The following is a 27,016-nucleotide window of genomic DNA, read 5'->3' on the forward strand; positions in this document are numbered from 1 at the left end:
AAACTGGTTCTACTAGAAAGACTACGTTCATCGTCGGCACGCATAAAAGTTTTTCCCATGTGTCGTGGTTGTACGCGCGTAAATGCTGCGGGTCTGGCTACGATCATCCGGCATAATCGTTGCCACACGACACGAAACGACTGACCGCATACTCGAATTCGCAGAATGCAAGTCAGCGGCAGCCGCGTGTACACGAGTGAGCGTACGAAGAACGTTGTACCCGTTGCTACCAAATCGTAGACGATAAGCAACGTAGTAACAAATTGAAACGTTCGAAACTGTGTAACTCGCTGCCAAACATAGTGGTCATCCTATGCTATTCGATTCTCACACCTATGGAGAAGTTATTAATAATTAAAATCTTCAGACATTGAGCGATAGAAGAATAATGTCTGATATCTTGTTTACAAGTAAAATAACCGAAGGTTTTATATCTTGTCCCGCGATCGTCCAATTATTTTCTTTAAATGTATTTACCTTTAAGATATTTCAGAAGTAACATTTTTTACACACAAAACATTACTTATGGATATTCTAACATTTTTAAATAATTTTGCACGGAGTGAGTGTCTACACCAAATCTGTCCACCAGAACGTACATATTTGGTCAAACCCTAGCATTCTTAAGATGTTGCTTTGCATTAGTACATATATTATAATTATTTATAGTCATCCTTAGTTTACGCTTAAGCGTTTATGTCTAATTCTCTCTTCCTTTCCTTCTCTTTTTTGTACAAATATAAACATACATTCACGTTTATTTTCTGCCAAAGTGTTTATCCTGTAAATAGATAAATAAATAACGATCGTAATTTTGTAAGATCGATCCGAGCTTTCATGATCTTAAAATTCATATCTATGTAAAAGGTGCGGATGTAGAAGTTAGCTCGGGATGCATGCAAGCGATCATTAATATGCAGGAATTCGTTGAACAATATCGCACGTGACAGTTGCTTTCAAGAGAATCTTATCCGCAAAATTATCTGTTCGCGGCGTTGTTAAATACATTTATTTGCAGTTTATCATATTCGTGGAAGTCTGTACTGTAATCGCACTTCTTTCGTAATCAAATATCTGTCGAAGCGTCCTTTGAACGATCGAGTAGAGGGACGCTGTAAACGCACACTGGTTTGCCAAATATTTTATTGCATTACAAAAAAAATAATACGAACATTCTTTGGTTACTTGTTACTACGCGTGTACAGATGCACCTACTATTCGAACCGTTTTACTTTTGGGCGTCGAGTAGAGGCAATGTAAATAACGCGAGAGTCTCGCTCGAAGGTATCGTCCTAATTTCGCAGACGTCTTCTTTGGGAAATTTTATCGTCACGAGTAACAAGAAAACAATAATGGCATGTGAAGTACAACGCTTTTTCCTCTTACCTTGGGAATGCGTTCGATAATTTGCGGATTCGTCATTTTCCTTTCAACGTAATCGTCGGTTTATCTGCTTCGACTAAATAGATTAGCAAGACGAAAATGAATCTAATGAACGTTATGTTAAATCGATCCTGAAAGGTTAGTTTTGTAAGAGATGTATCGATTTATCGATTGCTTCAGAGAACAGCGTCCTCTATTTCCCACGGACATATCTCAATTAAACGAAGAATCGATGAATAGACGGAGCTTGTGTAAATTTGAGTTCAAACGTGTCATAACATTCGCGTGGCATGTACGTAGTCTTGAAAACTACTGAAACACATATAGAAAAAAGAAGAATCGGCTGTACCCTTTTGGGAGAAACACAACGGGCGGTTACACGCGTCCGTAGCACAGTCGGATAGTCGGTGTCCCGTCGAGGATGGCCGAAGAGTGCCGAATTGAACCGAACGAGCACGAGGCAACAGGCGGCTCGTTTTAAACCCGTGGCCCGTGGCCTACGGGGAGTTTTCAAAGCAGTGGGCTGGCAGTAAGCCGTCGGCTTTCACAGCGTGTGTTTCGCTGGTGCGTTGTATACCGGTTGCTGAACGTAGGTTCTGTTACGATCGTTCTTCTAGAATTCGATATTCAACGTTTTTCCTCTTCTAGGATACAGCACGCGATACGATTTACGATTTGTTACGATTTCTGAGTGCAGTCTCGCGATAGGTGTTGTTGATGTAACATCGAGACGCTTAACGTAACGTTGTTGAATCTTGCAATGCTTTACGAGAAACATTCGCGAGTATATACGCGTTGGTTGAAATTATCGGTAATCGTTCGAGGTTGAAAGATATTAGCTGTACAATCGGCGTGGGACTTTGTCGAAAATAGAGCTGGTGTAAAAAGGAATGGTTTTCACGGAAAGTGACTGAATGGTTGAACGATTTATCGGTTAAGAAGAAAAAGAGCGCGCGGCGAAAGCCATTTGAAACCACCCAGTAAACGCGCAATCTTCTCGAGTAGACGAAAGTTTATGTTTGACGACAAATATCAAACGAATCGGTTAAGATCGCCGGCGCGTGCTTAGTGACGGGAGTCGTTGTATTTATCTTTGGACGTTAACGGTGCTGAAGTGAGAGATATCGGTTTTCTTTTGGAGAAAAGTCTGCTGTGGACCGTTGGGACGTAATTTTCACCCTGGAAACTCAGTCATGGCGGTTCTCGGATTCGAAAATCACGGAATCTGAAACGTTTCCCGGCTTCTTGGTAAATTGGTTTTTCGTCGAGATCTGAAGATGACGACACCGGTCGAGCGGGGACTGCTTGTCTTGTCGCTCCTCACTGCGATCTGTCAAGGCAACGAACTTAAGGACTACTGTTCCAAGCACAAATTCGACAATTTACCACCCGGTGGCCTCAGGTTTACGAAGGAGGTCGTGACAACAGAGTACGCGAACATCGGAGCGTTCAAAGCGCTTCACTGTTGTCTACGAGGATACAGGAGTATCGAATGGTGAGCGTCACTTTATTTTCCTAATGTTAAGATTAAGAAGATGGTGTTAAAATAATGTTAATGAAATTTGAAAATTGTGAAAAGAAAGAACACCGCGTATATAGATTTGTCAGAGGGAGTGTAACCGATGAAAACACGAGCCGCGCGTGGAATCTCGAGCGAAGGTTAAACGATGTGTCTGGTCAAATTGATTTGAATCGTAATTAACGCATAGGTTACTCGGCCTATTTTCATTTTCAAGCTTAACGTATCTTCGCGTCGATGAGATACGAGAAACACATAAATCGTAGTCCCGCCGACGGAAGAAGTGTAACGGAATATCCCATGATTTTACTTGGATGTCCTGGCTGCTCTGAGTCACCCTCTCAGGATTTGAATGACATTCGCGTAGGCTGATGCAATTTCTTACCACTTTTTTTTTTTTTTATCAAACTCGACGAATACCTGGAAGTGTGTCCACTGTTCGCTCTCACTGATTTACTACATTTACGGAATACATATATGCATATTCTTTTTTTTTTTTTTGTTTAAACCATCATTAGAGCATTACGTTAAACCGGTTATTAGTCTGTCATAGAATACGCTCGATTTAAAACAAACATCGTCTTTGACAAAGCACACATCGGCTGAACAGAGAAACACGAAGAGGACTTGGTAAATGGTTTCCGAATAAACATTGGGAAGTTGAAGAGACGCGTACTCTGTCCTCTAAAATGGCGTATGGTTTGTCAAAAGCGTAACAGGTTTCCAGTGGAAAGGATATTCGCATTGGAGATAATCGTAAAAAGGAGAGCGAAGAAGCGATCGGTTATTGGAATTGTTGGGGACGCGGTGTGGTGCGGCGTTGTGCGGCGTTGTGCGGCGCGGTACGGTGTGGCGACGAGGCAAGCGAGTCACGTCACGTCACCCGGTAATAACGTTTCTGCGAAGCGCTTGTTTATTCCACGATAAATCTAGAAACACGGTACGAAGTACGAGATGAAAATCGCTGTAGGGGGTCGCAGTTTGAGACGCGTTCGGCTGTCCCCTTCGTAACCGCAAGGCGAGCTAACAAAGACACGGTTCCGAGAAGAGACCTTCGAGGGGTCGACCGGCCGATTTGCCGAATCCCTTCCGCACCGGGAACTTTATTATTCCTGGGACAAAGTGGGATTTTAGCTTGGCTATTGTGCGCTGCGCGCGCGTTCTCCGTATACTCCTCCAGGTGTCAAACGGTATAGTTGTTGCACGCATTCACTGGCCTCTGCTGCTCTCGAGAAGGAGAGGTTGTCGCGTCTGGTTCTCGAAAAGTCCGAGGGTTAACGGACGTGTGGCCATGCTCCCGCTCCCGCTCTCTGTCCACACCTGTTACGTCTCTATCGAGCGTGTCCATCTAAAGCATGCCGCCTCCCGACGATGAACACGCACGAAATTATGCGGATGTTCGTTCGCAGGTCGCCCAACTTTCTCTCTCTTTCTCCGATCTTTCCATCGATTCTGTCTAATCGATTCCAACGGGCCGTCGTCCTGTCTACTGTCCATCCTGGTCGATATCGTTTTTACGGATAATTCTCACGCGCATAACTTGAAGTACGTAGCCCTTCGATTTTTTACATTTCATTTCGTATGCTGCGGTGATTCTTGTCTGCGGTAGTTAAACGTCGGAAAATCTGATTACCAGTCGTTTCGCGTTCTCCCAAATACCGATTCTTAGATCGACGTGTTCGATGTGTATCTGCTGTACGTTTCTGTAACTATGTACCTGTGCTGCTTTGCCTACCAGGCTCTCCGCCATCTTGAATGCACGAGTATGCAAGCGAGTTTCGCAACGGACAAAAAATCGTGGGTACGAATCGAAAATGACGCATGACAGCACCGGTGCTTTCATTTGTATCGTAATTTCGGCGAAAATATTAGAAACCACTGCATCGTCGTTATCTCTCGATTCTTCTTTACGGTTCGCATACTTGCAAACGAGCATTTCTTTCGGGCGTGTTTGCAGAGTGCAAGGACGACAAAATCGACGTACGAGACGGCCATTTTGAAAAAAACAACTGCTCGTAGCCGTAATCGGCGGGAAGGAAAGAGAAAAAGGAAAAAAGATAGCCAAGATTCCACTCCTTTTCCTGGGCCCTGACGTTTTTTCCGCTTTTTGCTTTTCCCCGTAAGCGATTTTCTCCCTTTCTTCTTCCGGCGCGTATCGCGTCGATGACGATTCCGAGAAAGAGGAACACGAGGGTCTGAATAGAACAAGGGGCGAAATCGTCGATGCGTAAATGTCCGACCGATGCTTTTTATTAGCGGTCGAATTCATCCGCGGAACAAAGGATATGCGGAAGGCATAAATTAAACACCTCTCCTCTTAGTTCAGTCGCGATAGAGCTGCGCTTCATCGTTCTTTTACATCTTAAATTTCCGTTTGTCCCCGTTACAGAATTGCAGAGAATTCGAACGAAACAGCAACGATTTATGCATTTGTAGAATTTCATAGCAGTCATCTCCATTCTTCAAAAGTGAAACTCGTCTATCGATATGACGTTTCATCTTTCTGCCTCTCGGCTATTTACATATACGTTTGCACGAAATTATTTTCATCGTTCACGAGAAAGTGCCGGTATATTAGTATAAAATGTTGCATTGCAAACAATTTAGACTCGCGAGGATGCAGCGGCGTTATCAATGTTATGTTGTATAGAGCGTATAGGGCTCCGCGGCGTGTACGCGCTCCACAGACGAACGTAAAGAACAAAGGATGAAATTCAAGCGAAATCGTTGATGCGCAAATGTTCTCGGTTGAATGTCCTCGATGTGCGTTTCACCGGTAGAAAGTGGCGTTGTAACTAGTGGCAACATCCGGCTACGTCTAACCGCGAAGGCGAACTCCTGAAACATGGCCGCGTTATATTTCATATTTTATCTCGATCTGATGAGCAATTCGCGAGCAAGATGGTACGACTGGCCATGCGATTCGCGCATCTCGCGTCCCGAACCAGTGGCAATCGTCGACAAAAAACTGGAAACTACGTGCAACGCGGCACGTCGTTCGAACCACTGACCGACACGGCGCGCGTGTCGCCACCTTAATGCGCCACGTTTCTCGTCAAACGAAGCCAATTTTATGCATATATGTATCCGTCGAGTGGTCGGCGAACCGTGCGGAGGACTACCATCAGAGATGGTTTATTTAAATTTATGCTTGAAATATTCGGCGAATCGAAGCAGTGCGCGAAAAAGTCGGCTTAACGGACATTGCGGACGACCCTGATCCAGGTAAATTCGATTTTTCCACGCACGGTCTCGACGCGCTGCGACGAAATTTCAGCAACGGTAATTGCCGGTTGGTGGCGTTGGCGAATTTTCGAGTATCGCCGAGCGACGGGTAACGACAGCGGTAACGTGTACCGCTGCGAGCGGAGACGAGCAACGTAACGAAAAGTCATCCGCTCTATGGTCGTAAGCGTGTTTTTTTACCGGTGGTCGTTTCGTTCCGTTCGAACGGCACGCATACAGTTACCATGTATCCGAATAATGACGATAGCGTGCGGAACGCGAACGAGGACCGGTCGCGAGTGGCACCGGGGATACGCTTCCGATGTAACGGAAGTCGGTAATCGTTTTGCGGAAAGTCGTTTCCCAATTGTCAGAGACGTCTCCTTTTCGTGTGTTTTTCATCGTCACGCGATAGTTTGCGTGCATTTATGTTTCAGCCGAGACGCGTTTCTTTTCGACTGTTGTAGCTATTCTTCGTATAGTAACGTTTCGAGAGTGTGCAATCGTGACCATGGACAGGGTGTTGCCCTGTCTTTCATGCGTTAGCGTTGATGCTTTCCTCCTCGTCGTTATTTGCGAATCCGAATCGAAGCTCGTAGCTAGAATTTTTCCAAGATTCGTAAGAGAAGGTGGCAAAGTGATGGTTGAGAGGTTGAAACGTGAAAAGGAAGGGCGACGAGAGGTAAGGATAGAAAAGAAATCGCAATTGCACGGACGTCGCATCCTGGGGAAAGTTGGAGGGCACGTATACGCGTCTGCGTTGGCTCGGAGGGCCTCGGGACTCGGATAATGACAAGCCAGAGAAACAGAACTGTAATTTCACATCGGCAAAGGGACGCGCCATTCTTGCTGGCTTCTCTCGACTCTGCTCCTTCACGGAATTCGTTAAGACGATTTTCGAAGAGCGAGTATGTAATTCCTAGTATGGGACTGGTCGAAGCATAGCACCAAATTGACGACTGACCAGTCTCTGCTGATTACGGTTCTCGAGCAACATTGAATACAAACACGAATAGCTCGATGATTTTTTTGCTTGGTCCGGGCTCCAGTCGACGACCACGGGACCAACGGACTCGTCCTTTCTTCCGTTCCGTTGCGTTCATCGCAACCGGCGAACGCTGTCGACTGTACACACAGCAGTTACTTACCTATACCGTTCGTTGAAAAGAATTGGAGAAAGAGACGGCAATTGTTCGCGTTTGACAAATTCGCGGAGGAAATTGTTCGTCGACGTGGAAACGGCGCGTCGAGTATTTCCTCGGATTTTCGACGACGCTGGAAGCGAAGCCTAAATTTCACGGTAGCAGAACGCGGAAAAAGTTTTTCGATCTAGAAACCGTAGCTTCGTCTATCCGCTTCGTTTCCCGTGGCGGTTTTTCTCAAAGTTTGAAAACGCGAGTCGAGTGGAGAGCGCAGAACGGAGGAGCGAAGCGGCAGGCGACGAGAGGAGACGAATCGAGACGAGGGCGAATTTCCTCTTCTCTTCTCTTCTCTTCTCTCCTCTTCTCCCGTCTCGGTTTCGTGTAATACGATCCGAGTGCATCGTGGCACGTGAACGCCGTGGCAATGCGATTGAATTTAAGGAAAGGCAAAAGATGCAGCAGCGCCAGTGTATGGTTCTGGGTGCCGAGAAAGGGGATCTTTCGAGCGGTGGCCGCGGTCTCCAGGCGTTATCGATGCAAATGCAACGGGTTGCATTTCGCAGTGGAAGGTATACGCTGCAAGGCCGTCTCTATCTTCAGCAACGTTACCGAGAGAAAAAGTTTTCCTCTGTTCGAGAACCCGTTTCCTTTTCGCTCGTTCGCTCGTTCGCTCGAGGTCACGAGAACGTTTTCCGTCGAATTCGATCGCGCGAAACTCTGCAGTCGGTCGAACAATAGGAAATCGTTGCGAAACATCGCCAGATCTTATCGCGGTATTTTTTAGTGGGAAAGCAGCGCGGACCGCTCCTTGCGAAACGCTCGTTGCGGTTTCCTGAAAAATTTGTATCATTGCGAAAAGCATAGGCACGGCCGCGCGAGTCATCGAATCGTAGCGTCACGTTGCGCCAATTTTAGTAGGTAGGTACGCGCGATTACGCGATTCGCATAGTCGGCATCGAACGGAGGCCTCGGAACGGAAGATTTCGTGGAATTATTTCTCTTCACCTTGGCGCACATCCGTCGCAATTTACGGCCGCATTGCGTCTCCGTTACGGGGAAAAGAACGTCAAAAGTTACTGCGCGGCTTCTCGGAAAGCGTAGACAAGAGCCCCCGTAGCCTCGAATTTCATTCTCGGTCAGCTTGCTCGTTCGACCATTCGAGAATCGCGTTACACCGCGCGAGACCGATTAAACGAAGCGGCTCGCTTTAACACGCTTCTCGATTAACGGGACACGAAGGTGTCCTACTATGTGTCGTTATTATGCCTTTGCGTGTACGTAGAAATACCAGACCGGGAAAGTTTATACCGGAAGCTGCCGTGGTTTTATTTGCTGTACAAATACGAGATGGTTGTTTGGAGAACGCGTTACACGCGCCACGGTTTTTTCCAACGGCTTTTCAAATTTTCGATAAATCGCGTGGCTGGCTGGCAACGACGAACGAGCATCGATAACGCGTCCCAACATTCCTCTACAACATTTCGTAACCCGAGGCTCATTGTATTTTTATCTTCGCGTCCAACTGTCTCTCCTCTCGCTTAGATGTCGAGATACCTACTATATTTACCGGTTGCGTGACCCGCGCTGACTCGTTACGTTGCACAAATTTCTATCCAATAACATCATTTCCAAGCTACAGTATAATCGTCGGTTTTTCCAACCGCGCGTCGCATCGTTGGTGCACCTGCGCTAATCATTCTTGCGAATCAGCGATTCTTTTTTTCTTCTCTTTGCTTTTTGCCAGCCGGCGTTTATCCTTGCAAGTAAAAGGCTAATTTCTTGCTTCCTTTCCTTGCTTTAATTTACCACCCGATGAGTAGAAATTAGCGTTCGACTATCGAGAGTTTGATTTTCCCCGAGTCTTAGGAAAGCTTGGACGATCAAGTTCGAAAGTGGCACAACGATAAACAGAAGCGAGTCAGCCGAACCGTCGTCGTTTTGCTCGGAGTTCGAGAAGAACGCGTTCTCGTTTAGACGGAAAATTTGGAAATTCGGCGACAGCGGAGAAACCGTGAGAAAGTGTCCTATGGCGCGGGTATCGCGTATAATAATACTCGACACAGAGGTACGAATACGCGGTGGTAGGCTAAACGTGTATAGTAGACGAGAGCCTAGTCGCGCTCAACGGAGCTGCAAGAACGTGTAGGAGAACGGGAAGGTAAAAACGCGAAAGAGAAGCGCTTTCGTCATTCGCCGAGGTCGTACCTTTCCCGCGACTCGCCTCTACCGATCGACACTGCCGATTTCTCGTCGTTTGCCATTCTTTCTTGGAAGAAACTCGCGAAATCCAAGCTGCAGATCGATCGTGCATCGCGAAACGCCACGTTGTAAAATAAATCCGTCAAGGCTACGGTCGGTCGCCAGTTTCCTCGGTTCTATGGCTTGTTGTTGCTTCCGATCGGTCATCGGTGTTTCTCATCCCGAGATGTAATCGCGAACACGTTGATAGGATTTGCGACTGAAAGGTGAACGCGAACGTTCATCCGTGAGGTTGCAGAAAAAGACGAAAGAGAATGGTTTGAAAAAAGCAAACGAGAGATGGTTTTGTCGAAAGTAAATGGTTCGGGGTATTTGGTTAGGGCCTCGATATGGAAAGCGTCCCGACGTAACGACGGATATCCATCGCCGCAAATATTTGAGGGAATCTCGTTTATTTTTCTACCGATACTTCCCTGTTTGCGTTCGCGAGAATCGCGAGTCACGAGTTTGGATTCACCGTTACTCGAAGCAAAACACTCGGCGGATGCGTCACGCTTTGCTAATTACCTGCCGACCACGAACGAGAACACCTAGAACGAACAATTTTCAGGAAAAATCCTATCCACGCGGCACCGTTAAAAAGCAACGGAACAAACAATCCTATGTTTTCCTTGCTAATTTCGTCATTGTTCCGACGAATAGCAGACGCCGCCCACTCGTTGCGATTTTACCGAAAAGTCGTTCGGCGTTTTTTTTTTTCTCCTTTTTTATCCGAAATTTTTCAGCGTTGTAAACCCTTTCTCCGTTAGTCTCATCGACCGGAAAATTCGTTAAGGCGATATAAATCCGGCCTCGATGAAATCACTCGCATTCCGCCGACAGAAAATTGCGTTTGGGTTGCGTTTAATGACTGTTGGCTGAATAAGTTCGAGTTTTTCAAAATCGGATATCACGCCGTATCATTCCATTGATCAAAATATCGTCACCTAGAAACGGTCGTCGTAGCGTGACAGAACACGCGGCTTTTGAAAAATCACGTTCGGTCGTTGACAAAGCGGCTTTGCCAAATAGATTTCGAGAATCGCTGTTAATAAGTAGACCGGTGATGGATCGCTCCTAAACCACATCGCTTAATTCGAAGCTACACGGTGTCCATATTTACATATCGACTGAAAATGTATATTTGCCGATGAAACGATGGCGTGGTGACGCTGGCAGGGAAATGCGACCGGCTGCGGATGCAATTTGCATCTGGAATGTTTTCGCGGGGATCAATGGACGAGAGAGAGAGAGAGAGAGAAGAAGCCGATAATACACCTCTTCCTCGGGAGCTGCGTCTACTCGATCTTATGGATTTGAGCTCGTGACAATCGCGCGCTCGCGGACCATTTTGCCTTCGATACGACGTCGTTCCGGTATCGTCTCGACGAGCGTAAAGTGTCCGGTTCTCGAATACGACTGGGAATGACAAAACGACAAAAGGAAACGAGAGAAGCAAGGGAAAGGGAAAGGGAGAGAAGCGCGTGTGCGAGATGCCTTGCATGTTCCATGAATGTTACCGTTTACACGGGAATACATCTGTAGACAGGAACGCAGGTGCAACTTGCAGGAGGGAGACATGTGGAGTCGCTGGTCGAACCACTTTCTTCCTTATACACGCGATAAATTTCCATCTCGCTCGGGCCCTCGATGTCTGGCTGCCTCTTCCTCCCCCTTTTTTCTATTCCTTTGCCCGGGTCTCTCGCTCTCTTCTTTGCCGGTACCGTGTTTCCTAACGCAACTTCTTCGCTGCCCGGTTTCTCCTCGTATTCCACCGTCCAGTTGCTTTCTCTTGCCGACCGACGAAAATTGCGGTGAGGTTTCGCACGCGAAGGAAGAATTGCTATGGCGATCATTTTGCACGGCCGACCTTTTCAAAGAGTATCGCCTTAGAATTTTACTCATTATTTACTCATTCCGCATACGGAAGAGAATTCACATTATGGTAGAAATAATCAGTGTGCAAATGCGTAAAGAAAGTTCATTAACAACAAGAATAGGTATAAAGAAAAGGATAAGAAAAACAGAAGATCGAAAGAAGTAAAACTGTTCTTGTTGAGGTTGACTGATAGAAGAACGAGTGGATGAATTTGTAATAGAAAAATATATTGAAATAAATAAAGGTATAAGTATATCCAGATCCTCGCTCTTGCAGTGTTACAATACAATAGAAGAAGCTATGATAGCGAGCAGGTTCATATATTTATAGCAAAGGACATTACCAAAAAGTCAAGCTTGTAGCTGTAGCTGAAGGATGCAAGAAACAGCAGTAGAAATCTACTTATATCTCTTTTGTTTCTAGACCCTGTAATCCAAAATATAATTTATATTCAAGGGCACGATAATATGACCTCTCCTTATTTCCAATTTTTTTGTTTCGCTAAATTCTATTCTCTTCGTAACAGCGGTCTCCAGGCTACGGATATACAAAAGTATGATGTGAGATACAAAAAGATGTAGAGTTTCTCTTGAAGTAATTATTTCAACGGTTCTGTTCAAGTATTACAAGATTTTGTAAATTTCCCATCCGAATGTTTCGACGATGCCGGGAAAAAATCCCAAAGCGTTATGTGAGACATCTGAAATCTGGTTAACTGTATCCGAGCTAGAGGAACTTGAATTATTTACGTAGAAGAAATATAGCTACATAATCCGGTAGACAACATGGAACCGGTTGATTGCGACGCGTCGACCGAGCTATACACACATATACATACATACAGCGAAGCTATGCGCATTACGCATAGCTGTTAGTGCGAAATCTATAAATAGTTGGAGCGCATAGCGATCAGCGCGAACTGACGTTAGTTATTCACGTCTTCTGCTTGTCGAGTGCCAGACGCGATCGATTTTTCCCTCCCGAGTTCATTCGTTTCTTTTTCATGATTGTGAAAGTAAACATCGCTGGCCGAGATCCCGCTCCGGTCCTGGCAGCCGATTCGCGTTAGGCTGCTTTCACACGGAGATACGCGTTTCGTAGTACACGTGTCGCCAGCTGCGTACCGTGTGAATATCGTTGTTCGTTTTCACGTTTCGCCTTCATAGGGAAAATGTGTTGCCAAGATACAGGAAATGTCGATATCGACGCCGTGTCTCGCGAGACTCGTCCTGCGAACGCTTTCATCGATGCATATGTATTTTCAATATCTTGGTGTGAGGGCTGCTTTAGTTTCATTTTAGTCGCGCAATTGATGCGTCGTCCGCGAATAGTCCAGACAGATGATATCAGTTTTGGTAAAGGGAAATCAAAGTTGGAGGTAATGGAGGATGGAAACGCGACGAGCGCGGGGAGAGAGAGAGAGAGAATGGTCGGTCCGTTTGCGTGAGTCATCCTTCGTTTCACTCTGTCCATTGTTTCCACGATGCGATTCCTCGAACTCGTTTATGTAAATTTTCTTCGTTCCAAGAGGCGGAGTTGGCGTGGTAGATTGTTACTCTAATTAGCATCGAGTTTCGATATTGGGAGGGTGGGGTCGACAGTTTGTCGAGTTTTTCCAACTCCCGTCTAAATTGCGCCGATGCGATCACAAAAGTGTGTGGCGGTCGTATTTGCCGGAATTCAGCGAAAGTTACTTTTTGACCTTTTTCGAGTAATCAATGACGCGAGAGTAACGGCGTAATTCGATCCGTAGAAGACAAAGAATCGAGCTCGACGTTTTCCACACCTCCAGTTTGCCATTTCGTTCGGTAAGAGAAAACAAGTTCCTTTGTGACCGCGCTAACCATTTCCTACGTTCTGCTTACTCTACCACTTGGCCAAATTTCATACCGAAGTGACCGCCGCGTACTAATTCGCGTTCCCGTTAATTCAACTTCCTTTTTAACTAAGGCGTTTCTCGGCAATTGAACGACGTCCCTTGGCAAAACAATGTTTCCTTGCTCGATGGACGCTTTTGGACCGTCGCGATCGACGACCGTTTAGGAAATGAAAGTTACCTTGGTTGAGACGATGCGAGGGGAGGATAACGAGAGCAGACGTATTTCGTTGAAGCGGATGCGTGGAAGGGGTCAGCCGATCGAACGAAACTGCTAAATTCCATCGCCCGTGTAACCGGCGTCCGAGGTCCATGGTTAATCGGTACTTTGAATTTGAACGGGTGCGCGCAGATGGGATCGAGAAAAAGGGAAGGCAAGCCGGAATTTGGAAATTCCAGGCAGTCTGGAGTTTGGAATCTTGTTCGGGTTCAAACAGGAGAGTGCAGGGTCCGGATCTAATCAGAGTTCGGAACAGTTACGGATGCAGGGTAGCTCGTGCAAATCGTCCGTAGCACGTAAATAGTTGGGATCTGCGGAGAGCTTCGCATTCTTCCGGTTTTCCGGCCGGAACACCGTTGCTCCTCGTTCTCGTATATCGGAACCACCCTTCGACCAAACGTGGTTCAAAAGTTGCAAATTCCCAGGTTCCATTTTCCTATTGCTTCGTCGATGCGAATGGAGCGAAGACGACGATCGTCGAACGTCGATCGAGGTTCTCCCTCCGCTGCTTCTTGTCTCTTTGGTTAAATTCCACGTCGGTAATCGGATTTGTTTATTTGATTGATCCGGTGGCAAAGGGTTGCTGTGCATCGAATTCGGGCAAGACAGTTTGCCTATGGCGTTATTGTTGCTAACGTTGCAACGTGCATAACGTTGTTACGAAAACCTATCTAGCATTTCGCTGGAGCATGCACGTTTTAGCGGAGTCAAGAGACCTTATTCGCGTTCCGAGTTTACGTTCAGAAGCGAAACTCGGTCAGAAGAGTTTCCCTGTTCGCGGAACGTGGCGTGCTTTCGATATTCTGTTTCCAGAAAGTACACCTTTCGTGGAATCATTAAGTGAAAAAGTTGGAAAGTACCTCGCCAGAATTTTCTCGCTGACTTTCCAGATATACCAGGGATGCTTTTAAAAAATAAAATCGGCCAAGCGAGCCGATTTCCGAGCGTCGAACGTCGAGAACCGGAAATGTGGAAGAAAACGACACGAGGTGAATTAGGCAGCTATCTCGGGGAAAGCTCAGTTAATTAGACGGAAGTCTGTCGAGATTTATGGCGGTCGTTCATGTCCAAAAACGGTGTTACGTAGATGTAGCGTAAAAGCAACCGTGGTTGCTGTATGTGGAAAGGGTATCCTTGCCGATGCGATTGCACGCGCCCCGATTATGTATTGGGTTGGCAACTAGGTGATCGCGGATTTTGTGATTACCACCTAATGACAAACTCCGCAATCACTTAGTTGCCAACCAAATAGCTCGTTTTCGACGAAAGCGCTCTACGTTCGTCGGATTAAAGCGGGTGAAAAGCAGCGATTCAAAGGGTCATTAGCTGCGGAGAGTTTGCCGGTTCTTCGAGAACTCGCGGGAAACCTGCTGAAACATCGAGATATAGTCGCGACCGAACGAAACAATAAAACGATCTCGGCGACGCTTCACGTGGAGTCCGGTTGTAGTCTCGCGTGACAAGCCACGAACTCTGAGGTAAATGGCCTTTCGGCTGCCTTCCGAGGAGCAGGAAAGTCTTTATCGCGATGTTTGAAAGCAGTTGCGAGAAAATGTGGCTTCCGCGCCGAACGATCCCTCGTTCCAGCGATTTATTAACGCGCCGCCGCCGTCTACTAGAAAACCCATCGTCCTCGAAATTCGAACAGCAAGCAGAGGACTACTCATGCTGCAGTAATTTCGAGTCGCGTGTTTTACTCGCGTTTACGTTGCCCGCCGCAATCTTCGAACGATGTAGTCGAACTTCTGTCTCGCAACTCTTAACCCGGACGCAAACAATTCGATATCCTAAACGGTTGCCCGTGTCAGTTTGCTGATCGGTACTTGCAGAATCCATTTCACTCTCGGTCCGTAGCAAATGGATATCGGTCGATGGTCTATGATTGAAATTCCAAGGTACGACTGGTTTAGGTACGGGGTACGAGTTTGGTTCTGCGATAGCAGACGTATATCCACGCGGTTGGATGATCGTGCAACTTGCTTTCCGGAAACTTGAGACCATCGAGCAACTTCACGAGTTTCACGGTGCCTTTTGCGGCCTTGGCGGCAATTTGTATATTACATGCGTATAGACGCGTATACGTCGATGAAAGAAATACTTTCGAAATTATGGCTGATTAGATTATTCGATCGGAATTCGATCGGAATATATTCGATGGTGTGACGGATAAGCGAGTGCCGTGGTGTTGCGTCTTTCGTGACTGGATCGCGTGTATCAACGACAATAAAAGATCTCGCCATGCCTATGTAATATAAATATATCGTTAACCTAGATTGATAGAGGACGAGGGTCACGAGCGTCAGCCTTTTTACACCGAATAGTTGAGCGTCGAAAAGGCTGACACGAATGCGAATTGGGTCTCCGCTGTTACGATTACGCACAGACCGACGCTGACGAATCATCTATCGCGCGAATAGAATGCCGTACGCTCGAGTAAACAAAGTGAACGACGATCTTGGCAGAGTGTCTTTTCGAGTGGCCGCGTATGAAACTCGCGGGAGTCACCGTCTCGAAATGTCAGATTGTTAGGGGGGAAAGTATAAAACTGCCACGGTGAATGAACGCGAGTAAACGATTCGTGGAAACTCGAGTAGCACGCGATCACGGGCTCTACACGTAGTTCGACTATCCAAAGGTTGATTACGCGTGCACTTGCGCGTGCCTCGCTGCTTCTCCAAGTTCGCTACTCGCTCGAGAAGAGAAACCCGTCAAGTCGGTGAAATTCTTGGCGATTCGATAACTCGTAACGAGCGATTCAACGCACGCGCCAATTTATCGTGTAAAAATGGAATTTTATATCGTTATCGTGCGATAGACGCGAATATTTACGAACAAAAGATAAACGTTGATCGTTGGAAGGCGTGTACAGTCGAATGAACAAAAGAACGTGGCTATTGGAAACAGAGATCGGCTGGAAGACGAGAAGCGGAGGTGGAACGACGTTCATTTTCATGCGCCGAAACGCTCGTCGGGCGATTCTGCGTTGTGCGCGGACAAAGGAGATCGCGATTATGCACTCGTCACGTACTCTCTCCTCCGTACTTGTCTCGGAATGATAAATTCGCCAGCCATTGTCCCGTACCAGGAATCGCATCTTTTTCCGCGAACCCCTCAAAGGCACCGAATCAAGGTGTTGGTTGATCGAAATGATTAATAGTCCTTTAGGCGACCGAACATTTCACGGAAAGAAGCGAGATTTCCAATGTCTTTCTCCCTCTCTTCGATCGAACGCGGAACACTGGCCTATTTCCGACTTGGGCCATCGTCTCCAAAAACCAACCGTTATACCCAGTAGTCGACAGTTGAGATACGGAAAAGAAACGCGGCGACGTTACATACACACTTACTTCCAATCAGTTACCGATAAGTTACGAGACTAAATATAGTAAATGTGGGTGTATGTGTGATTCCTTGGGAAAACCGAGGCGAGAAGAGTCAAGCTGTACAAATGTGACAACACGTGAGCAATAAAAATTTCTTTTCAAGCTATCGTACCTTGGTTGGGACTCGTCTTGAGTACTGTTCCGTTATCTGGCTGCCGCACTACTGTTACCTCGCTAACAATTTCGAACGTATACAACATAGTTACTTACGCCTAAGTGCTCGTGTTTCAGGCTGTTACGTGTCTCCTGTTGAACTTAGCGCATATCCTGTTTGTACAATTTTCTCAGCCAAGAATAGTACGTCGTGATTGCTGCATGAGTAAGAAGCCGTGTCTAATAGAGGGCCAAGATATCGGAAAATTGAAACGTGACATGATTTCAGGACTGTTCGCATCTCCTGTTCAACGCGAATATTCTCATATCTTAACCTTTTGCGAACGAACGAGCGTCGCTGTGGACAAGAGATATTGGCATATTGAGGAAATATGCAAATACAAGTTGAACGTTTGCGTTATTCATTGTCGAGGCTTGTATTATTTTCATCAATATTTAGTTCATCATCATTGTCGCTATTACTAGAAATATTGAACGTCTGGACCGATTCATTGTTGAACGGAGTTCGTTTCCACTGTCCGAACCACTGTCGTCGTCTTCTATCTTGTTGGGTTCAAAATAATGTTCGTTATCACTGCTATCACTATCGAACATGTTGTTTCTGAAACTTTTAGCCATCGTGTATAAGGTATTATAAAAAATATATAAAATATATAAAAAGCTTTCTGATTCATCTGGTAATGCCATTGAAAGATTGAAATTCGTTCTGACTCGACCATTCGTTCTCACTCGACTCGCGAGTTTACGTTAAACGCAAGATAAGATTTCTAAAGGTCTATAATTTTCATGACACAATACTCTTTAGTTTACTATACTCATGCGTAAATCTGCATAAGATTATCGCCCAGAAAAATAGACATACGCCAGTCACTTCAAAATAACTGTCCGAAGCTATGAACAGATTCTCAGATATCTAGACATATGTACATGTACAGGTTCTCCTCAGGATAAATAAAATGACACACATATGAGTCTTTTGGTTCTGTGCCAAACGTATATGTGAGTTCTTCGGCCAAATTCATGGCTTACACAGAACGCATATATGCGGCGGTAGTCCGCAAAGGGTTAACACTTTGACTGCCACGCCGAAATCACATGTTTCGCTCAGGACGCCACGGGAATATTTTTATTATTCAAAGCATAAAATGGCAAAATAATAATAAATCGATGATGTAAGACAACATTCTTCCCCGACGGACCGTTTATCTTATTGGTGGCTATCGCGTAACCACCGTGGCGCCTTGGTAACAGTTGATAGCGACAGATTATAACAAGGCTTCGTTTATTCCAACAAACCATTCGTATTCGTTATTTCGTCGTAAGCAAAACGTCCAGAATATATTGTTGAAACGTGTAGAAGATATTAAGTAAATAGTATTTGCTCATTCTATATATAATAGTAAGGTGGAGAGAAAAGCGTGACATTTTTATGATTTTGACGAAACATTCGGTTGAAATGATAGAGGTACAAAAAAAAGAAAAATATTTGTGATAAAGCAATGGTAATGGTGGATTACAACAGAGGAAATTGTGCTGTAGATTTATCAGTTCAAACAATAGCATATTCTATACCATATAGAAGAACCCTCAACTGGTATATAAAATTAGCTTTAGAGTTATTGTTAAATACATCAATTTCAAACGCGATGATAGTCTATAAACAAGCAACAAAAACAAAAATCAATGTATCAGATTTTAGAATGACACTCGCAACGTACCTTACATAGTGCCATTCACCAGAACCGTCAAATATACTTATTCGACAAAGATTGCGACGCGAAATGGAGAAGAAAGAAGGGCAAGCGTACCAGGCACGAAAATTTTGCAGAGAGTGCTATAAAAAAATGTTAAACAGTTAGGAGCAAAAATTGCTAAGAATCGGACCAAAAAGCCGACCACCTATCATCCAGATTGTATTGATGAACCACGTTTATGTTTAAAGTGTTTTAACACAGTGCACCGTTAGCTGCAAGATTTGTCCTTATTTTTTTTTTATTGATGTCCTAATAAAAATGTTTAATTGTTCAAATTTTTGTTTCAAAGTATCTTCTATTTATCGGTTATATTCAAAATGCCCTAACTGTCAATTTTCGTTCAATTTTTATAATTGTAAGTTCAAGCGCTCCGGTCATCAGTGACCATCGTGGTGTCACAGGAGAAAACCATGGCCAGTCGTATATGACCAACGTGGCGGTCAAAGTGTTAAGCTGTGTAAGCCTTACGACGTTTGAACTTTGACGTTTGTTTATTCGGCCAGTCGCAGAGAGACGCGATCTCGAGGAAGCGCGTCAACGGGAGTCGTAAATTCTCGTTACGATTTGACAATCGACGCCACGAACAGATCGATCCCCTATTTCGATTAGGATAATAGAGATGATTTTAATAAGTAGAATGCTTGATTAACAGTTCAAAGATAGTATATATTTCCAACAACTTTATAGAAACGATAGTTACGCTGCGTAAGGGATAAGTTAAGTAGGTGATTGATTGAAGGGTGGAAACCCGTTCGAGAGATGTTGACTGTTCTAAAGTCGATGAACAAGTCAAGATATGTTGACTGATCTGTAGTCGTAGATCCAGTGAAGTCCGGTGACGATGCTGTTGCAAAAGAAAACTCTTGCTCGGTGAAGATTGCCCCACCACCGGTCGCTTGTGGGTGGAATCCCGGGAAACATGCGAAAACCCACGTTTTCACAATTTTTACCTGATTTTTACCTTGACTCGAGGATGTTTTATGCCACTTAACGGCCTTAACGGTAAATCAAAAAGCATCCTTTTATGACAGCTCCTTAGGATTACTGCGCTCCAATTAATTGCGTTGACGTAGCCGCCTCGACCGACGAATAGATTCGGGGCTACGCAAGGATTCACCCGACGAAACAACGTTCGGTGTAATCTTTGCGCTCAAAGCATTGCTCTCTTACTCGTGCAGGACTCACGTCACGATCTTTGTGAGCAAAAAAATTGTATAAACAGGATATTCACTAAGGTCAGTCTTTTTCGCGAGGATATTGATCTCTTTCGTATTCCCGATACCTTCGAACGTTTCTTACCTTTCGTTCTGTCGAGGTAACCAACTTCGTATTGTAATAACCACTGCGTATCATGGCGTAAATAATGAAATATAAACGAATGAAAGTTAATCCACCGCCATTCCTTAATAGGTTTCGCGCACCACCAATATCGTTACTTCGAGTAGCACTTAAAACGGTGTTAAAAAGGAGGTCGATGTACGGGTTATCGAAATCGTAAAAAGGTTCAAAGGACCGTTCGAGATTCGCGCGACTCTAATCGCAATCGAAATCCCTTAACGAAGTTGTTGGAAGTGGCTGGGTAAACGAGACTCCGCTCTGCTTTTCAACGATTTCTCTTTCGCGAATGGTAGAGATTCGCAACGCGTTTCTCGTAGCATCGAGACCCGGCAAAATTGGAACGCGCAAGGTCGTTTGGAAACACGTAAACGTGGCAAAGTTACGGAAGGCAGCCGAGATTCTGCTAATTGTTGCCGTAAGATTCCAAGATAGCGCGAAAGACGCTGTAAATCTAGTTGGAAATCCCGTTTGAGATCATCGAACGTGACGAGATTCCTTCGCGTTAATTGAAAACGTTTTCTCGAATTTTCGCGAAAGTTACGCAACAGATCGGTTTGTAAGCGTTGGAACAGGATTGCTGAAACCCATCGAAGAGACCGCGTACGAATTTGGCGTGAATCCTCGCCCGTTTCCAGGCGTTCCCGGTGATTCCAGCCAACAGAGAACGCGTTTAAGAACGTGGCTCACGATTACCACGAGCTATGTACTTAATTAAGTTGCAGCTGATTACTATCTAGCGGAAGTAAACTGTGACAAGCGACAGTTAGGTGGACGTGTTTGTACGTGTTATTAGCACCTGTTGTCTGCACTACGGTTGTCCTACTACGGTATCGCATTAGGCGACCTGACTGAGCTCTCTCGCGATATTAATACCGCCGCAAACACAAAGCGACGCGACGTTCCTGCGAACGTTACGCGCCGAGTTTAGGCAATATACGGTATCAGCGTTTCGATCGATGCGTTCCACCGATCGATCCTTTGGGCTCGAGGACAACGAAATTAACCCTTTCGCTTCGGGCGGCTTCTCCGCCGCGGCAAAACAGTGCACGGTGCGCGAGAAAGGTCGTCAGCGGCCGCGTTTACGGCTCACTGCTAACCGAGCTGCTCTGACGGTGCTTTTCGAAGAAACAAACTTTCCTCAAAACAGAGTATTTATAAGTTCTTAACACGCTCACTTTCAATTACAATTCGGAAACAAATAAAATGTTCTGTAATGACAGAATATAATAATATGATATAGTATAATATAATTGTATGATGCTAATAGCTTTTAATAATGTTATTGCGTGTGGTATTTTTCGAAACATGGTGTTACACATAGGCCAACGTCGCAAATCTGGCACTGGTATCGCGATTCGCTCCACAGTTCCCATCACAGACAACACACTTCGGTTTTTTAATCACTTTTTGCCTGCGATAATGACGTTTCGGGTCAACAAATTCTTCATTGTGGAAAGAGGACAACATATACATTGCCCTCTTGTCACACCATTTCATTGTTAATGAGGTGGTACGTCGTGATAGGTGCGGAAGGAATACTCAGACGTTTAACGAACAATAGTTTATTGAGAAAAAATTTAATAAACAGAATCGACAAATAATAATTAACAGAAACGATCAACAATAACTGGTAACGATTAACAACTAACAATTGAGACCGAGAGTTCAATCGATGCGTTGCTACGCAATGGCACTGAGGACTTTTCTATTTCACGGCACAAGACGGACTGTCCTTTTGTTCCCAAATCGAACGAATTCTTTCCTTCGTTGCCAATCGATATCCCCCACTAGCGTGCATTCATTAGATGTGCCGTCGCGGCTGGCACGTGTATGCTCTTCCGAGGATTCGGCGGAAGGAGCGTGAAGATATCGATGGCACATTGGACACGTCGGTGTTGCGCTTTGACGGCGTAGCGCTTTGTATCCGGAGCCGTTGGAAGGTTCCGTGGGCCGTGCCGCCACATTAATAAAAGGCTTGAGGATGTATTAGGTCGTCCGAAAAGTTTCTTTCGTTTTATATGATTTTATCGAATTACGGGTGATCCTTTTTGTTTTATCAAAATAAAGATCACAACGTTCGATAGATTAGGTTTCATGTTTGTATAAAGATGTGTCGTTGTAAAAGACGTGTCTGTAAAAGAAAGACACTTTTCGGACAACCTAATACAATACTCGTCATATGTACAGTACGCGTCATCTTACGCAGAGCGACTATAGTCGCCCGTAGTACGTCAGTGGCATTTTACGAAGAGCGCCTGCAGTCGCCCGTAGTAAGCGAAATTAAGGCGTCGTTGAGCCGATCGACTACCGATTTGGTCGATGCGTTCGGCAGAATCGACCCTCTAGCTACGGCCGCACGAGCCAGCCGTGAACTGCACTGCCGCCAATACGCTTTGTATGTAAACTACGGTGTTGAAGAATTTAATTCTGCTAGTTCGCTATCGGAATAGAATAGGAATGTTTGAACGAGTTGTAAATGAAAACGTTGTCAACTTTCGAAGCAAGCAAACGAGTGAATCACTATATATAGACTGTAGTCGCGATCATAATTATGATCTCATACTTCGTAAATTGTGTATGTTCGGGCTTGAAGAGAGGGGAAAGATTGCCGACATTCTTTTTTAATTTGTTCTTTAAGATTCTACTTTTAAGATTTATAGGTCTTAACGCATGTTCGCGATCTTTGCGTAATGCTATGGTTTCCCGGCTTGATTTCCTTGCCAGCGATATCGGAAACAGCGACTCGATTACCAGGCTGTGTACATATTCTGACGCAATATCGGATCGAATATTATAGGTCTAATGCCCGTTGATAAATGATAATAATAATAATAATGAATAATAATGACGTTTCGTCCAGAAAATGATTTAGCGCGAAGTCACTACGACGGTGCTCGGTAGCTAAAGGCTTAACGATTCGACGCGAACATAAATGTATTCGTCATAGTTTGACAAGCCCGTGTGTCTAGCTTCCAAGGGTTCTTTTTTCACAAACTATCGTCGAAAGTAGTGGCAAGGTCAAGAAAAGAGAGAAGGCGAGTAAAGAGATAAGACTAGCGGAATCCGAGCGGAAGAACAAGCAAAAGCGTATTCATTGCGGTGCGCCAGTTTCGCTCGATCGGTTCGAAAAACTGGCGAAATTGGCCAGAATCGGGAACGAAATGGCAGCAACGGGCCAAGAGAGGAGGAAGAAGCGACGTTCCTATCTTACGTCTCTCTGTCTCCCTCTCTTTGCTTTTTTCTTTATTCGTTTGATTCAGAGGTGGTCGTCGAGCTCTCTTCATCCGAACGCCAGCAAACCTCGAAAGGTAATTCGTGCTCGGAGATCGGAGCCACTTATTTCGTCTGTTCTTTCCCTTTTTCGAGGGGGAGTCCGCTTCCTCGACGCGTACGAATCTCGAGCTTGAAGCTGGCCTCGGCTGGATCCTCGCGGCAGCCGCAGAAAAACACGGTGCGCCGAGTAAACCGAGAACACGAGGTGCATCCAGCGTAGAAAACACGCGGCGACCAGCTCTTTTGACAAATCTTCGCGTCTTCTCTTTCCTTCCTCTTCGTCCCAAGTAATTTCAAATATAATTGTCTCGCTCTTCTCCTTTCGTCTCGTACCATGAATGTTACGTACGCTGTGTCCTCGATAAGCCGCTTGAAGTCTGAGAGCTTCGAAACACCCGAAATCTGCCCGCTGTTTCCAGTTTGCCGTATCTCTCAAGATTCTCCAAGAATTTTCGACGAGCTTCGGCTTTGCAACGATACGCAAAATTGTGGAACGGGGCGCGCGTTCGAGAGCTCCTCTCGAGTTTAGCGGCTTTGCCGGAAGGATATAAAATAACGGCCAGTTAACGAGAAAATAGCAGCGGAGTTTGCACGAGATTTCCCGGAACTTTTCGCCAAATAATCGTCCATCCCGGGAACGTTGCGTAAAGTGTACCACATTCTGTTCATCGCAGCGACGTGAATAAACGACACGCAATTGGCCTGTTGCGCCGATTGCGAAACGCGTACGAACAGCGTCGTTTCCAAGAACGCATCGCCTCGATGGTCTGCCAGAGCCGGAGATCTAGATTCCAGGTTTAGGCTCGCTCTCTCGCTCAATTTCTTTCGTATACAAGAACGAGAAACAGCAGGGCTACGCAGTGGGCATATGTACGCTCACATGTGTCAAGTACGCGTGCTCTCACGCAGAGAGCAGCAATGAGAATAGTATCGCAGTCGCTTATTATCCTTCGTCCGTCTTCTCCCCTCCCTTTTCCATTCTCTTTCTTCTTGTCCCTTCGCCCGGCCCACCGCCCTTCCTCCTTAATCTCTGCTCGTCGTTCCTCTTGTCTGACTCTCTCTTTCCCTGATTCTCCCCGTCCTCTGCAGTTCCACTTGCTTTGTTTTTCGACGATCGCTCCGATGCGTTCCTGTTTCGCTCTGTGCTGCATTTGCCGTATACCCGAAAGGTAGCCCGGCATCGGCGCGTTTCGAGAGTCAGGTAAAACGCAGTCGAAGAATGTCTCGAACCCCCGAAGCCTGAAGCAGGCAGCGCTGCCAAGACCAACCGAGAAGAGAAAAAGGAGGAACGCCGCAGGCCCGAAAGGGCCGCCTGCCTTCCATCCCCTTTCCTCGCTCTTCTCTCTTCCATTCCATTTCGATTTCTTTCGCCGCGTCTCAGGATCACCATCGTGAGAACCTTCTCGAGAGAAACTTTCGACGAACGCTGCCGCAGCGCACCTCGTTGCCATCCATCTCCAAATTTCCTCGAACACGTAATTTCTTGTTTGCGCGTAGCCTCGATCGACGTTTGCGTTTGCTGTTCCTCTGTCTTGGGAAAAGCGATGACAACGAGACGACGACGACGCGTCGAATCGTTTACATCGATCAACCCGGCGAAGGAGATTACCGGACGATCGAGAAACGTGGAACGATATCGCCCCGATCGGTGGAATCTTTACGATACGAACGTCCAATAAAGGAGCTCGTAAAAATATCGAAAGGCCGAAAATATCGAGGCCGTAATGCAAGAGCCGCCGCCGCCGCCGCCGCCGCCGCCAATAGCTTTCGTGGAACGAGCCTCGGTACTCGCTTGGTTTCATCGAGTAGTTCTGTTCCCGGGATAAACATTCCAGGCATATTCGTAACCGAAAATATATTCGTCCGGATGACGATCGAATTTTCATCGCGTTCGAATCACGAACCTCCGACGTGCTCGGAAAGCTAATAATCGCGTGGCCGCGGAGCGGAGGATGTTTCATTAGCGAAATAAAATCGCACGCTGCGAAATAATCCAATTTCCGTCACGGAAAGCAAGTTTCGTGCCGTAAACATCGTTACCGGAGGAGCCTTAAACGCGATCCTGGGGTCTGTGCCTCTTCTCCCGTAAGTCGTTTACATCGAGGGTAAACTTTTACGCGAAGGCCGGTGACCCGACCGGCTCTAACCCGGTTATACGTTCGCCAGTCGCTTTTATCGGCCAATCTCGAGCCACGTCGTCGGGAAAAAAATATCGCGACCGCCGATATTCGTTCGAACTCTTTGACCATGTCCTCGGTAAAAACGACAAAGACCAACGTCGCAGCTTCAGTTGGTTCCAGAATGAAACGCTCGTTACAGGCTGATCACGTAGTTTTCTTTTTCGAGGTTCGGTAACACGATAGTCGTCGGCGTGTCGCGTTACTCAATTTTTTTACAATGTTTCTTTAGAGATTACGGAAAGATAAATCTTACGAACTGTCGTCAATGCAACGTAATGTCTTGCAGAAATAATATCTCTGAGGACACAATTGTGTGCGAAATGTTGTAAGATTTGTGGGATAGTCTACGCGTTAAACACAAGGGATCGAAGGTAAGAAGGAGGATACCGACCCGACGACAAATCGGCTATCTGGTAATAGATACCCAGGTATTAACAGACCTGGGATATCGGTCTGTTGACCATCGTTGCTTAGCGAACATTAGCCTCGCCTTTTTTAAGGACTCAGACTCGAACAGCGATAAGCTTTCGGGAGGTCTACTCAAAGTTCTTCTACCGCGCGCGCGGCTGGCTTGTACGTGTCTCAGTATAATTCTTTCTTGACTTCTACGTGACGCGTAGCTATCTCTGAAAACAATCGGCAATCGTTAATAAGCGGCCGATGCTCCATGATATTATCGAGAAAGAGAGAGAGAGAGAGTGGAGACGTCATTTCACGAATAGTAAAGATGGAATGAAAACCTCGAGTAAGGATCTACAGCAAAATTTGAAAGAAATGGTTAAGTCGTACTGTTCCGTACGTATGAAACACCTAACACGTTCGTGTTATCGTCGTATCGTCACTATCGTCGATAGGTCGATACGTCGTCATCCGACGATATATTCGCAATCCGTGTATAGTAAAAACAATTAACGAGGAGTGTAAAACTATATTTACTTTTCATTCGATTATGACCAAAATGTCCTGTGGCTCTTTAACATTAGAACTACCGATAGTTAACACGAAACTATTTTTATCAAAACCAGTCAAAATGACTGGTCTTTAAAAAATACGCAATAATAGAATATTTTTATATTTGTCGATTTATTACTTTCTTACAGAAGGAATTCCATGCTATGTAGTACATTTTTGGAATTGTTAATACATCTGGGACCATGATCCCTAAACGAGGGTTGGCGCATTTATAAAATTGTAGAACAAGTGATTTTGACTGGTGTGGTATTTCCTGATAATTGATATCATCATATCGAATGATACGCAGTAAAAATTTGAAAAACGCATGGAAAGTTGTGCAAAACAAGGAAACTGGTTAAGATAAACAGATTGCAGAACCCTTTTACACTTTGGCAAGCACTGGTATTGGTATAAGTAGGCTTGATACAAACTTATTTTGAATTTGAATACATAAAAATTAAAATAAAATTCATTATATTATTCTTTTTGTTATCGTTGCCAAAGTCATTACATTATTGCGGAAAAAATGTAACACGAA

The 27,016-nt window shown here is 45.4% G+C and overlaps 1 protein-coding gene across 1 annotated transcript in view; it reads left to right on the forward strand.

Annotated features, from left to right (window-relative positions):
* The first annotated feature begins 1,907 nt into the window (after positions 1-1,907).
* The window catches only part of LOC126864293 (single Ig IL-1-related receptor-like), a 132,792-nt gene continuing 107,683 nt past the window's right edge, over positions 1,908-27,016 (forward strand). The window contains exon 1 of the mRNA XM_050615525.1: positions 1,908-2,878. Coding sequence (XP_050471482.1) covers positions 2,661-2,878 — 218 coding nt within the window. The 5' untranslated portion in view covers positions 1,908-2,660. The remainder of the gene's footprint in view (positions 2,879-27,016) is intronic.

Source organism: Bombus huntii, chromosome 3 (genome assembly GCF_024542735.1).
Source record: "Bombus huntii isolate Logan2020A chromosome 3, iyBomHunt1.1, whole genome shotgun sequence".
NCBI lineage: Eukaryota > Metazoa > Arthropoda > Insecta > Hymenoptera > Apidae > Bombus > Bombus huntii.